At 45.9% G+C, this 14,728-nt stretch overlaps 1 protein-coding gene across 1 annotated transcript; it reads left to right on the top strand.

Moving 5' to 3' along the window:
• The first annotated feature begins 1,248 nt into the window (after positions 1–1,248).
• On the top strand, positions 1,249–14,721 carry LOC135075436 (exportin-6). Its single transcript, XM_063969877.1, has 19 exons — positions 1,249–1,345; positions 1,547–1,676; positions 1,758–1,896; positions 2,489–2,655; positions 3,499–3,622; positions 3,695–3,777; positions 3,859–3,967; positions 4,051–4,143; positions 6,257–6,422; positions 6,891–7,023; positions 7,466–7,592; positions 7,668–7,808; positions 8,310–8,537; positions 9,029–9,210; positions 10,271–10,434; positions 10,741–10,852; positions 11,693–11,885; positions 12,785–13,015; positions 13,517–14,721. Exons 1-19 carry the CDS (start codon positions 1,306–1,308, stop codon positions 13,619–13,621), a joined length of 2,667 nt encoding a protein of 888 aa, XP_063825947.1. The 5' UTR covers positions 1,249–1,305; the 3' UTR covers positions 13,622–14,721.
• Positions 14,722–14,728: the final 7 nt, after the last annotated feature.

Here is a 14,728-nt window from a genome sequence, read left to right as displayed (position 1 = left end):
ATTGCACGCTATGATTGGCCTCATCTGTATCCTGATTTCTTCACTAACATTGTTGAGGTACATTTAATTAGGCAGACATTTTAATAAATTTTATTGTATATTGCACAAAGTTAATCCACTTGTAGTGAAAGAAATCTAATGACTTATGTGTATGCAGTACTTTTAACTATGTTGCTTATTCACAATATTTCATCTGATTCAAAATTAAATTAATTAAAGTTCTTAGGAAAATTAGTTTCAATATAACTATTAAATTAACTGACATTGGCTAAATAGGACTGCACTTTTATAAAAAACCATCCACCACCTATGTCTTTACCCTATTTATAAGCAAATAAAGAATTTGAATAAGCATAAGGACAGTTAAAGTTTCATTTCTTGTATTTTACAAATATCAAATTTTTATTTTTTTATTCAGTTGATAAAATGTGACGGACACCGCTGTCTGCTGGGACTTATACTAGCACAGGCGGCCAGTGAGGAGCTGGGGGCCGCGCGGGACACGGGCGTGCTGCTGCCGTCGGCGCGCCGCACGCAGCTGGAGCGGCTCATGCTCAAGGGCATGCCGCAGATGCTCGCCGCGCTCAGTGGTACGTGTCCCGCTGCGGCGGGACGAGTCGCTCACAGGGACAGGAGCCGGGGCCGCGCGGGACACGGGCGTGCTGCTGCCGTCGGCGCGCCGCACGCAGCTGGAGCGGCTCATGCTCAAGGGCATGCCGCAGATGCTCGCCGCGCTCAGTGGTACGTGTCCCGCTGCGGCGGGACGAGTCGCTCACAGGGACAGGAGCCGGGGCCGCGCGGGACACGGGCGTGCTGCTGCCGTCGGCGCGCCGCACGCAGCTGGAGCGGCTCATGCTCAAGGGCATGCCGCAGATGCTCGCCGCGCTCAGTGGTACGTGTCCCGCTGCGGCGGGACGAGTCGCTCACAGGGACAGGAGCCGGGGCCGCGCGGGACACGGGCGTGCTGCTGCCGTCGGCGCGCCGCACGCAGCTGGAGCGGCTCATGCTCAAGGGCATGCCGCAGATGCTCGCCGCGCTCAGTGGTACGTGTCCCGCTGCGGCGGGACGAGTCGCTCACAGGGACAGGAGCCGGGGCCGCGCGGGACACGGGCGTGCTGCTGCCGTCGGCGCGCCGCACGCAGCTGGAGCGGCTCATGCTCAAGGGCATGCCGCAGATGCTCGCCGCGCTCAGTGGTACGTGTCCCGCTGCGGCGGGACGAGTCGCTCACAGGGACAGGAGCCGGGGCCGCGCGGGACACGGGCGTGCTGCTGCCGTCGGCGCGCCGCACGCAGCTGGAGCGGCTCATGCTCAAGGGCATGCCGCAGATGCTCGCCGCGCTCAGTGGTACGTGTCCCGCTGCGGCGGGACGAGTCGCTCACAGGGACAGGAGCCGGGGGCCGCGCGGGACACCTGCTGGCTGTTAAGAGAAGAGACATTTCTATGCAGCAGACACAAGCAAAGCAGCTAGCGCCTTGACTAATATTATTATGTGGATAAAAGAATTTGAAAACGACATATTTTTATTAGTTTTCTTTTGTTTTCTAGGAATTCTGGAAAAAAATGCCCAGAAAGAAGGACAATCGAATCCTCCGCCGTCGCCGACGAGCGGTATTCCACAGACTTCGGCGCTACCTGACTTATTAGCAAATGCACATGACGTCCATAATGTCGACAAGTATGTGTATTTTTTAATAAAACATGAAATCGCTAGCTTTTCCTTAGAGGAATGTTCATTAATTGATTGTTTTTATTTCAGGGCACTGAATATGGAGATAGTTGTAAAATGTCTCGCAACCCTTCAGCATTTATTTTCATGGCTGCCATTATCTTCCCATGTTCCACCTTCTCTCGTTACCACTGTGTTTTATTGGGGAAGCATAGCAACACAATCACAGGTAATTTATTACCAAGTTTATGTAACAAACTACCATTGGCGTACCCAAAGCGGTTACCAGGGGATTGTTGTTGCCCTACCTTCGCTCCCCTGTGGGTTGCCACATAGAAACTTATCAAATCCGGGACAATTCTACCAAAACAACAGATAAAATTGTTTTCTTTTATTTTCAAAAGATTATATTTCGGAAATCCGGGACAATAAGGTCTAATAAAATTACTGGACACGGGACAAGACGCAAAATTCCGGGACAATCCCAGATATCCCGGCCATCTGGCAACCTTAGTTGCAGAGCATGGAATCAGCGCTGGGCGGCATAACGCCTCTCGTTGTGTCTGTGGTTAAAGAAATAAAAATTGGCCAAGTGCGTGTCGTGCCACGCGCAGTCTAGGTTTCCGTAGTTGTCCGTCATTACCACAATATATTTCAGAAGCAAGCAATTACTTGATCTAATGTCACTCTTCATATTTTCTTCTGAGGAATTTTTAATGGTTAAGAAATTTTATAATATATGAGTTAAATGACTATTAAACTCTTAAACTAACTGACGTATCTTAACCGTTATAGTTTTCCTTGATCCCCTTTTGTTTTAGAGCATGGAGGCGGCGCTAGGCGGGCTGGGCGGCGTGTGCGAGCTGCTGTACCGGCGGTACGCGCCGCCGTCGTCGGCCGCCACGGCGCTGCGCCTGCACCACGCCGCGCTGCGCCTGCTGCGGCATCTGACGCACCACCCTGCGCACGCCGCGCACTTGCACCATGAGTGAGTCGCTTAATCACTATTCTATATCAGCGGTTCCCGAATGGTGGTCCGCGGAACCCTGGGGTTCCGTGGAAAGGCCGCAAGGGTTCCGTAAAAAATATTATCCCACGTTTTGTGACCGACGTTGTTCGCTCGCACCGACTTGTTTATGCACAAGGGAGGGGCAGGGCGTGCGGGCGGAGTAGTACGGGGGTTCCGCTAGGAAAAGTATAATCAATTAGGGTTCCTTGGCAAAAAAAAATTGGGAAACCCTGTTCTATATAACCAGAATGCGCAGTTAACTAGCTAGCGGCCGTGACGTCACATTGACGCTCTGTTACAAACGGCGCGAACGCGGGGAGATGCGAGAGAGAGTCGCATTCAGCGAGGTGTGCAGTTAACTCGTACAAGTACAAGCACTACAACCCGGTCGCCCTTAGCGCCGGCTGGGTGCTGAGTGGGCTTTGTTATAAACCTTATTTTGTATCGATTAAGTTCAAAATTCTGGAAAACTATTGTTAGTGATAAATACGAGTATGCCAGAGCTGTTTTAAACCAATCACGAAAATAATAAAATTGAAAGACTCGATACCGATAACTCAGCCACTGTTTGCTAACACAAGTTAACACGACTACAGCGGGGATACTCCGAAAAACGTTATCTGAAGTTTCGATTGTTGTGAGAGAGATGAGCGCTGTGACAAATAGACCCGTAACTACGTAAGCAGCGTTTCGGAGTAACCCCGCAGAGGCGGAATTACACATGCACCACAGTTAATACCTTTTCTTTTAATAGTTCGATAACCTAAGCTCATAATAATTTGCAGTGTGTGCACTTCTAATATTATATTCGTTTTCTTTCAGCTATCTCAACAAATTAGCAGAGTTCCTAAAGTTGTTCGTATCATTGCATTTCAAGAGACTTGAGGCAGAACCAGAGTTCAATGCTATAGAATTTCTGTCATATCTATTCCAATACACATTCCAGGTATTATATTAATTTAAAAAAATAATGTTTTATAACTTTGCTACAAATAATATAACAAATATTTTCTTTTAGGTGCCAACATGTGCTATTTTTTTAAATTGCCTAGATATATGGATCCAATTTATTGACATATTGAAGCCTGAAGATACTGCCAAGTAAGTTTCAAAGCCTTTATGTACGTTTTTAACTTCCATTGCTCAATTACTTTTGATTTGTAATTTTATATTTCTTTGCAGGTACTGGGAAGCGCTGCAGGCCTTAGTTGATCGCGTACTTAACAAAATACAGTTCCAACATAACAAGGCGCAGCTTCAACATCTAGATAATGAAATTTGTGATGATGATGTAAGTTTCGCAACAAGACATTATAACTAATAAAAACTTAGTTTACATAAATGTTAAGGTTATGAAATCATTTCGTTTTACAGGGTGAGACTGAGTGGCAAACATTCCTGAAACATTGCATTGAGTGCATCGCGAGGGTGGCTGAATTGGCACCGTTGGATGTTTTCACAAACGTGGTATGTGGACGCAAGTTATAATCACAAACAATTTCTACTACCAGTGGACTGTGGAGTAGCGTGTCTTAGACGGGCCTTGCTTGAATCATCTAAAAAAGGGGAAAAATGGTACTAAACGTTTTGGTTTGGTTGGTATTAAACGTTTTTTGGGCAGATGGGGCCTTGACAAGTGATTATCTAACTAACATTAAAAAAAACTTAACCTTCGCTCAGTGTTTCTAAAGTCCTAACCGACGAAGACAGTTAGCTTACTGTGCAACGCCAGCAAAAATGACTCTTAAGAGTTAACAAACTTAAATAATGATAACCTGTTTTGATGGCCATTGATAACTCAAATAGGGTGTCTGTTAATGGCTAAATTCAGCCACCTCACAGACGAAAGGCTTGGTTTATCCGGGTTTGGAGCGCACCGTATCTATTGATACGCGGTAGTACCACAGAATATAAGTACTACGTACAGAAGTTTTACTTCGCGAAGGTATTTAAAAAAAAATGCTCAATCTGGGGGCACGGCAGTGCCCCCGCCAAGTCGAGCGCGAAGCAGACACTGCCGTACCATCCTTTACTGGAACCATTTCGCCGCATTTTCAGGCCCCCATTTGAGAACCTCTGGATAAGACCAGAACACAGAAATTTTCGTCATCTAGTAAGCTATAATCACATACTTAAAATTCAAAATTTCAAGTCTGTAGGTCATTTAGTTCCGAAGTTAAGCGAAAGCAAAGTTTCGCATTTACGACACTCACTCACTCACTCACTGATGATCATCAAAATAGAACTAGTACTTCCCATAAACTCAGAGAGCTGAAATTTGGTACAGAGTTAAGGTTTAATGGCCACATAAAGGGAAAACTATAAAAAATAGGAAAATCGAAGATCTGGAGTAACACCACATTCATAATTAATCAATACTACTCCGGCACCGTGGTGTTCGCCTGTATCGCTCACCGCTAGATGGCGCTAGCACTAGCAAGCGGTGTCCAGATTTTTTTCCTTTCTAGAGAAAGTCCTCGATTAAGTTGAATGTTGTGTAATTTGCATTTCGTTGATTTCGTTTATTATATTGTAAGGTTCGCTAAGGTTATGTTATTAAAACAATTCTGATTCGTTGTCCATTTTAAAGGTCGTTGAGTTTATTTGTGTTTAATATTGTAAAAAAATGTCGATAAAACGACGACGTTAAATAATTTTGCCACGTTCTACAAAAAGAAGTGAAATCCCACCAAAAACATTCTGTAAAAAACTAGCCAAGTCTCGATGGAGCTGCTTGTTTATCTCTAAAAAGTAATGAAATCTAGACAAAGTCGTGCCAAGTCTATGGTTCCTTACTGCGATTTCTTTATTATTATAGTTAATGTTGTGTGACTTGGCCGTTGAACAATCTTTGTTAAGATAATCATACATAAGTATTATAAATACGCGACAGATTGGTGCAATGGTGTCATGGAGCACCTGGTTTTGTCACCCTTCAACGGCCAAGTCACACAACATTAACTATAATAATAAAGAAATCGCAGTAAGGAACCATAGACTTGGCACGACTTTGTCTAGATTTCATTACTTTTTAGAGATAAACAAGCAGCTCCATCGAGACTTGGCTAGTTTTTTACAGAATGTTTTTGGTGGGATGTCATTAACAATATGGTGTAATTTAGCCTGTCTCAAGAGTCAAGCACCATTTTGTTGACAAACGTCAGTGATCGGCACTGCGCCGAAGCTAAGGGCTGACTTCGGTAAAATGATGTGACGTGAGGTGCCAAACTGCGGAAAATGGCGGAGGAAATACATGATTTAGCATGAATTATCATGAATAATATTAACTACTTATTTACCTCTCAGTGTCTTGAGGCAACATAAAAAAGTACATTCTGTGTTTTTATTATTATTTAGGCAGTTAAATACTGCACAGTATTTAGTACACCATTTTCTTTATTTTCTTCCATCATACCCAAGAATACGCGTGCGTGAGTCAATGTTCGCTCGTATGTGAGGCCTTGTCGAATAGTGTCCTGTAGGTGGGCCATCGTGCATGTTTTGTTTTCGATGTAAACTCGCGGAGATGAACAGGCCTGGTAGTACAGGCTTCCTTAAGTTTTTTTTTATATTTGAATAGTTGGAGCGATGGCAGTGCCTAGTGGGCGTGCACGGGCGGGCGGCGACGCGCGCCGGCGGCGGCGGGGCGGCGGCCACGCCTGATGCGGAGCGGTTCCTCGCGGCATTACTTGACCTGGCCACGCTGACGAGAGTGTTGGGCCGGCTGGCGCCCGCGTTGCTCACGGGTATGTTAATTTTACTTCTTAGTGAGCTGCCACACTTCTTCGTGTCCGCTCCGCTTTGAAAACGCTTGTAGTCCGCCAGTGTAGCATGACCCTTACAGGGCTAAGATGATCTAATAGAGGCATTTCATCGATTTTCATAGAAAAATATAAAAATAATTATATTTTAGTGTTTTAAAGAGCACTTTTACTAGTCTCATCTTTACCACTGCTTTGTGACAATATTGTGAGCCAGCGTTGAGACGTAGCAGTACTAGCAGTGCAAGAAACTCCACCGAGTTGCTACATCTCAGCCCCGCCCGCCCAGTTAACAATAGTCACCACTATTGTCAACGATATAATACCACTATAGAATTTTATCGTTGCGCGCATTCTATTCCAGCTGATAATGACAGCGTCTCACGAGGTTTCAGACTTGTGTGTTCCTATTGCCGCAAACTATGTCTAGTTCATCAAGCTATAATGTTTCAGAGCCAGAGAGCGGTCATACAGCAGCGGGCGCGGCGTTAGTGGAGCGTGCTTGCGCCGCGCTTGGTGGAGCCGCACTAACGCGCCCGCACCGCGCGCCGCTTGCGCCTTCACTGGCTCACGCGCATGTCCAAGTGTAAGTAGTATGCACCTGCACGCTTATACACAGCCAGGGCTACTGTTAGTAGGTCTGGTATAGATTCCGGCACTCGGCAGCTGGTTTTACTTTGTTAAAAAAATCACCTAAAGCCTGGTCCGTGAACACGTAGAATTTTGTCCAATGACCTCATGCTACCCATCCTTATCGCTCGCGCGTAATTATATTGCTGTCGCGACTGTGCGACGCGTGCCCGCAGTGAGTGTGCGAGTGTTCACGGACCAGGCTTTATTCAATTTCATAAGTTCTCATCGTTTTATCTTTATGTACCGTAGTCCATATAGCATACGCTTTGAAACCTATTATATTAGTGTTTTCGCTTTTGTGATTTCGATAGGAAGATTTTTATGATAACCTCTAACATTTTTTTATGCCATATTTAATTATTAGTTAAATATTTAGTCATTGTTTTTTCACACAGGCATGCTGAAATGTTTGCGTGTATGGGAGCGTGGTGTTGCTACGCGAGCGATTGCGGCATTAGCACGCAAACCATGGAGGGACTTTTCGCATCCGCTGTTCCTTTCCTAATGCCGCACGAAATACCGGTAAGCTTAAAAATATAGAACCTTGAATTATAACTAATAAATGATAAAATCTAACAATATATTTTAATTTTACAGGAACCACCTTTACTTTGCCACGCTGCGGCACACCTTTTACTTAGTTTGTCCAAAAACGTGAAGGTCACAAGTGATCCAGTTACTTTAGTCGGAGATCTGTACAACCACGCACAACGTTCTCTTCACTACTTGGAACCGAAGGTATGTACTTTTTATCTATTTATGCCTTTAGTGTGTGGTTAGTTAGGTACTCATATGATTCTGTCATAGCACATAAAAAATCTTGGAAGTTCCAATGACTGCGTACGACAAAATGCAGTCATTTTATATAACGTCATTAGATTCTTTCATTATACAGGATGTTAGGTAAAAAATGGGTATATGAGCCGACACTAACCCATGTTAACTTAAGCTTATAAATGGTATGGTGAAGTCAGAAATTTGATATCATCATTTTAACTTTTTAAATGTTCATACAAAATAAAATTTATAAAATCAGATTTGTATGAAAATTAAAATAATTAAAATTATGATATCAATTTTCTGACTTCACCATACCATTTATATGCATATGTTAACATGGGCTAGTGTCGGCTCATATACCCATTTACCTAACACCCTGTATAATCTTCCATCCCAGTGTGCAAACTATACACTCGTTTTGTTTTATACACAGTTTTTCATTGCGACTTTACTTTGTAGACTGCGAGCGTAGTCCGCGAGGCTCTCCTCTGCTTACTACTAGCACGGGCAGGGCCAGCGACCGGGCCGGCGGCGACCGCGGGGGCCGCGGGGCCGGGAGGGGAGGCGGCGCGGGCGCTGCTTGGCGCGTGGACAGCGGCGCTGAATCATGCCGGGCCCGCTGTGGCCCTGCCGCCGTTGACTACGCTCCTGCATTCCTTTGCCAACGCGAATACCAACTCTAAGAAGGTACGTAACGGTAGAATTTTAAATGGGTTGGGGGGTCAAGAGGCGACGCGGGCGCTGCTTGGCGCGTGGACGGCGGCGTTGACGCATGCCGAGCCCGCTGTGGCCCTGCCGCCGTTGACTACGCTCCTGCACTCCTTTGCTAACGCGAATACCAACTCTAAGAAGGTAGGTAACGGTTGAATTTTAAACGGGGGTGGCGGGGAGGCGGCGCGAGCGTTGCTTGGCGCGTGGACGGCGGCGCTTACGCATGCCGGGCCCGCAGTGGCCCTGCCGCCGCTGACTACGCTCCTACATTCCTTTGCCAACGCAAATAAAAACTCCAAGAAGGTAGGTGACGGTTGAATTTTAGAATTTGGGCAAGGGTTGCAGGGGCGGGGGGTACTTAGCTGTTCTTAGCCTGGTTCAGAACTAGGTAGATTGTTTTTACGTTGCTAGATTTTAGTTTCCTCTTGTCAATATCGCTCTCCTATAGATCGTGTTTACTTTAATAGGTGATAGCGGAGAGCATGCAGGGCGCGGCGGAGACGTCTCTCCGCATGCTGTGCGAGCCGGCGTGCGCGGCGGCGGACACGGAGATCACGGAGTTCTTCCTCGCGCTGTTCACGGCGCTGCTGCCTCAGCTGGGCAACTTCGCTTTTACCGCCATTGACGTGTTCCTTGAGGTCGCGCAGAGGTCAGTCATTTTGCCATTGGTTTTAGCCCTTAGGGTGGTATCGTATTGACTAACACATTCGCTTACATAATTGAATTTGGCTTAAAATACAAATAAAATAATTTTCTCGTTAGAATAATTCGTGGGATGCATTGAGTTTTTGAGACCGGTATCTCATATATTTATTTATTATACATTATTATTATACACTAGCTGACCCGGCGAACTTCGTACCGCCTTAGCGTAGAGATTTTCTTTATATTTTTTTCCGTAAAAACCTTGTACAGAGTATTAGAAAACTACAAAAAAAAAATCAGCCAAATCGGTCAAGCCGTTTTCATGTTATGTCGTGACAACGGAAAACGGGTTTCATTTTTATATATATAGATTATTGAGCAATTACATATTTGATCCAAATAGCGTCCTAAATCCTCTTTAGGTTTGTCTAGACACTATTGTTCTCTATACAAATAAAAACAAACGTTTTAGTATAAGCATTCACAACACTTTCAGATATACAAAATATTATTTTAGCGAGTGCGCACTACGATGACGAAAGACTCGACATCCATATCCATCAGAGCAGGCCCGCGCAATATGTTTAGGGCTTTTATTGGTTTAGAAACGCCCATCTGCAGCGTGGACCGGCGACCTAAAGAAGATAGCCGGCAGCAGCTAGAGGATAAGAGTGCTTTCACATTTAGGCGAAGGCTTTAGCAGCGCGAATAACCGCGCTGCCGATTATAATACTACATGACAGCAGATGCCTGCCTTCACATTCTAAAAATTCCGCTGTCGCGCTGCTGGCGCGTTTCTGACGCCCCAATGTGAAAGCGGTCTTAATGCAATGGATCCTGCTTTGTGGCGTTTCATGGAGTGGCTTTCATTCAGTAGTGGACTGCCGTCATTCAAAATGATGATGACGTAAAGTCCGGTCGCCGAGCAGGTAGTCCAATGAACCAAAGCTACCCATCCTTATCGCTCGCGCGTAATTATATTGTTGTCGCGACTATGCGACGGGCGGCCGCAGTGAGTGTGCGAGCGCGACCGGACTTTAGTTACAATCTTGGTTGCATCGCAGGGGCGGCGGCGACGGCAGCCTGGAGCGGCTGGTGGAGTGCGTGCGGCTGGGCGTGGAGGCGGGCGGCGGCGGCGTCAAGGTGCGCGCCGTGCTCGCGCTGCTGCACCACCACGCCCTGCCGCGCGCGCGCGACGACGCGCCCGACCTCGCGCGCGCCGCGCACCGCCTGCTGGCCAGGTGAGCACACACCGGGCGCGCAGGCGGCGGCGTGCAGGTGCGCGCCGTGCTCGCGCTGCTGCACCACCACGCCCTGCCGCGCGCGCGCGACGACGCGCCCGACTTCGCGCGCGCCGCGCACCGCCTGCTGGCCAGGTGAGCACACACCGGGCGCGCAGGCGGCGGCGTGCAGGTGCGCGCCGTGCTCGCGCTGCTGCACCACCACGCCCTGCCGCGCGCGCGCGACGACGCGCCCGACTTCGCGCGCGCCGCGCACCGCCTGCTGGCCAGGTGAGCACACACCGGGCGCGCAGGCGGCGGCGTGCAGGTGCGCGCCGTGCTCGCGCTGCTGCACCACCACGCCCTGCCGCGCGCGCGCGACGACGCGCCCGACCTCGCGCGCGCCGCGCACCGCCTGCTGGCCAGGTGAGCACACACCGGGCGCGCAGGCGGCGGCGTGCGGAGGGAACATTTTGAGACTAGACCAATCACTGCGTAAGGCCCGGTTTTCACCCAAGGCAGAGCGGAGAAATGTTTTGGATCACCAATCAGATTTCATTCTATCCCGCGCCCGACATCGCACGCGCCGCGCACTGCCTGCTGGCCAGGTGAGAACGCACCGAGATTGAGACTAGACAGTCACTGCGAAAGGCTCGGTTTCCACCAAGGTGGAGCGGAAAATTGTTTTGGGTAACCGATCAGATTTCATTCTATCCCGCGCCCGACATGGCGCGCGTCGCGCACCGTCTGCTGGCCAGGTCAGAATCACATTTGAGACTTTCTTTTAAGTTGCATCTCAAGCTCTTGCTCTAAAGTCATTTCACAGGAGTTTTGCGTCATCACTTAGACCATTCTCTTCTAACTCCATGATGTCTTCATCTTCTTGCACCGGCTCTGCAATATTTTGTTTATTTACACGTTTTAACAAAGTTTTCATCTCCTGCCGCATCACATTCTTTTTTGGCAAAGGAAAATAGACAGATTTTTTTACTGCTTCTTCATACTTTTTTGGATTTTTCAAGCACAAAAACGTACCAGTAACTTCGGAGAGGCGCCGTTCAACGCATACTACAACAGAACGGCAACGTCACCGCGCCGTTTTGAAAATGGCGGCAATTCGAAACTAAGCAATAGAAATTTATATGTTTGCGGATCCGCATCGCTGGATCCAGCACTGCATGCTGGATCCATTCAGCTATCCAAAACTCATCAAAATTGGCAGTGAGCGTTTCCCACATTTGAAAACATTATTTTTCTGCTTCCCAGCGTTCTAATCCACCGCTGGCGATACTTCTTCACGCCAAAGTGCGAGGGCGAGGAGAGCGCGCGACGTATGGGCGAGCTGCGTGAAGCGCTAGCAGCGCTTGGACGTGCTCTAATGCAGCCCGATATCGAGCTGCTGCGTATCGCGCTCGCCACGCTCGACGCGCTCAACACCAAGTGGAAGCTCTATCACAAGGTATAAAGTGAGACTCATCTCACCTCTTTCCCACCACAGCAACCAAGCTAAGTTCTACAGTTTTGCCTCCAAATAGTGAAAGGTCATCTTACTTATCAAGGCATAGTGATCAAATTTCGTCTTTTCAAGCTTAATAAAGTGTATGTAGGACATGTAGGTAGATTGACCGTTGAAGGCAACTACTTTATTTTGATTTTGTTCAACACTGACCGAAATGATCTGCCTTCATCATCTTGAATTTCGGCATTGAATGAGTAATGATTTTTGAATCGATACCGAAGATGTTGAAAAAATAAAAAACGCGAAAGGCCCAGAACACACGGTGAAACGCAACTGCAACGAAACTGCAACTTCTAGTTACTTTTGAGTTGCATCTAAGTTTCTGCCATAGCGTCTGTTGAGACCACACATGACGCGACCAGTTTGAAACGCGTTGCAAATCAGTCGAATTGAAACCGTCGTGCAGGAAACTCGCGTTGCGTTTCATTCATCGGATTTGGCTTCTTTTGTACAAAATGGCTGACGAACAAAAAAACATTACATTTGTGTTAGAAGTGGAAAAGTATCCTTGCTTGTATAATACCACACTATCAAGCTACTCTCGCTTTCGAAGAACTCATTTTGCAGACGTCTGTTCTCAAAGAAAACCGAAATGATTGTGGTTGCAGCGTGTGTGGAAAATGGTTGAAACTGGTTTCAAATCAATAATTTCAAAAGGGTTTCGTTGCAGTTGCGTTTCACCATGTGTTCTGGGCCTTTCGCGTTTTTTATTTTTTCAACATCTTCGGTATCGATTCAAAAATCTAATGACAGCATCTATGATAGTTTTCTTTGTCTTGTCTAGATCTGACCAAAATAGGTACATGAAAAGTCACCCATCAAATACGTCTGTTTCACAGATGATATTCCGCACTGAATTCCTGAGCGAGTTCATCTCAGTGCTCCTAGCATCGCTAGCCGAAGGCGGCGCGCGCGCGCTGCTCCGCGACGAGGCGCTGGGCGCGCTGCACAGCATGGCGGGCGTGGACTTCGCCGCCTTCCGCGCCGCCTTCCTGCCGCACTTCCTGCGCGCCGTGCCCGGCCTGCATCCAGACCACGCGCGCGCGCTCCACGACTTCCCGCCCGACACGGTACTACCACAGAGTAATAATAATGTACTACGTATAGAAAGTTTTCTTCGCGAAGGTATTTAAAATAATGTCTACTCAATTTCGTCAACGATATGGTGTAATTTTGCTTGTCTCAGGGTCGAGCACCGTCTCGTTCATATAATATGTCAGTAATCGGCACTGTGCCGAAGGTTGTCGATACGATAGGCTAATTGCTACAAGAAGCTACTGTGTCACTCTTTCCATAGCGAATATTTTTTTTACAATGAATGAGTGAAGAATACGCGCGCGAACGTCACTCTACTCGCTCGTGAATCTCTCGAGGATTAGGCTGCGTTTCCACCAGAGATGTGCGAGGATGCGTATCGAGGGTAATTTGCAGAAAGATAATTATAATTTGGGTCTAAAACAAGGAAAAGAGTATTTGGATGTTGTAAGAATGTGAACAATCATTCAATCCCAAAGGCTTGTTCATTTACGTTGTAAAGTTAACGATTTGCTAAGTTTTCGTCTTCGTTGCAGGATCTGCCAACATTCACGCAGAACATCCAGCGGTTGATGAACGACGTGAAGTGCTACCGCGCGTACAACGCGCTGGCTCCGGCTGCGGCCGAAATGGCCTCATAGCATGCGACTGCGTCCCACTCCTATTAGGGCAATGGGACATGATAATAAGGGGACATGGGAATAAGAGAATTCCCAAATAAAACCTGCATGATCTTTCCCAGTGAACAGATGGATGTATCACACGTTACAATATCGGTAACATATTGTGCAGCATTTGGGACCATAAAAATAACAGGTGCATTTGTGATGCACATATGGCATTTGATAATTCTGTTTAAAACTGTCTTGAATATTATCTATATCTGTTGTAGTTATTAGTGTAATAGAGTAGAATATATTATTATGTGGATAATGTTGATCATGTTTAGTCAATATTTTAAATTAGAATAGTTTTTTATTAGGATAAGAAATCAATAAGTAGTTGCTTTAATTTTTTTGTTTATTTTATTTAAGTTAGCATTTACTTCCGATAAAAAGGAAATTTATAATGAAGCCGCATTTTAAACTGGGAAAACAATCAGCCGGTTGGAAGATTCATATTTTAGTTTTCTTCAGAATTAACAAGAGTTTTTACACTATAGATGTTTCTATAAAATCATAACCTACTTTGAACTGAAGTGTTCAAACTAGTCACTTTCTAAAATATGTAAGAAGTTGTTTGTATAATGTATACTTGAATTTTATTGGCGATAGAACTTAATTTATAGATTTGTAACTAAAAAAATCTCTCAAACTAGTGATAAAGCATGTAGTAGAACTAATAATAGGGCTGTCACAGCTCATATATTTATACAGGGCTGCCATTTGTAATGTGATTGTTTTGTAGATATGATTACCTATTTTTTATTTGGGTATGAATGGGTGAAGAGTACCTTGATTAGCATCAAATAGTAAGTTATGTTATTTTTCATTTATTTTATTTATAGGTATATGCATTTATCTGCTGAACTTATTTTTTTGTGTAGATTCTTCAGGGGAAGATTTTAATTTCATTCTAGGGTGCAATATAATGTGGCTTGAAAGCTTTGAACCTATTTTTACTTCTTTATATTGTAAAAATCATGTTGCAATTAATATCTTATGTGGTGTCATGTGCTTTTATAATCTTGATGATAGATTTCAAAGCGAAAAGAAATAAAAGTGTGTTTAATTGCTTACAATCGTTTG

Source organism: Ostrinia nubilalis, chromosome 10, assembly GCF_963855985.1.
Source record: "Ostrinia nubilalis chromosome 10, ilOstNubi1.1, whole genome shotgun sequence".
NCBI lineage: Eukaryota > Metazoa > Arthropoda > Insecta > Lepidoptera > Crambidae > Ostrinia > Ostrinia nubilalis.
The sequence above is the reverse complement of the archived record's forward strand: the minus strand, read 5'-3'. Positions and strand labels throughout refer to the sequence as shown.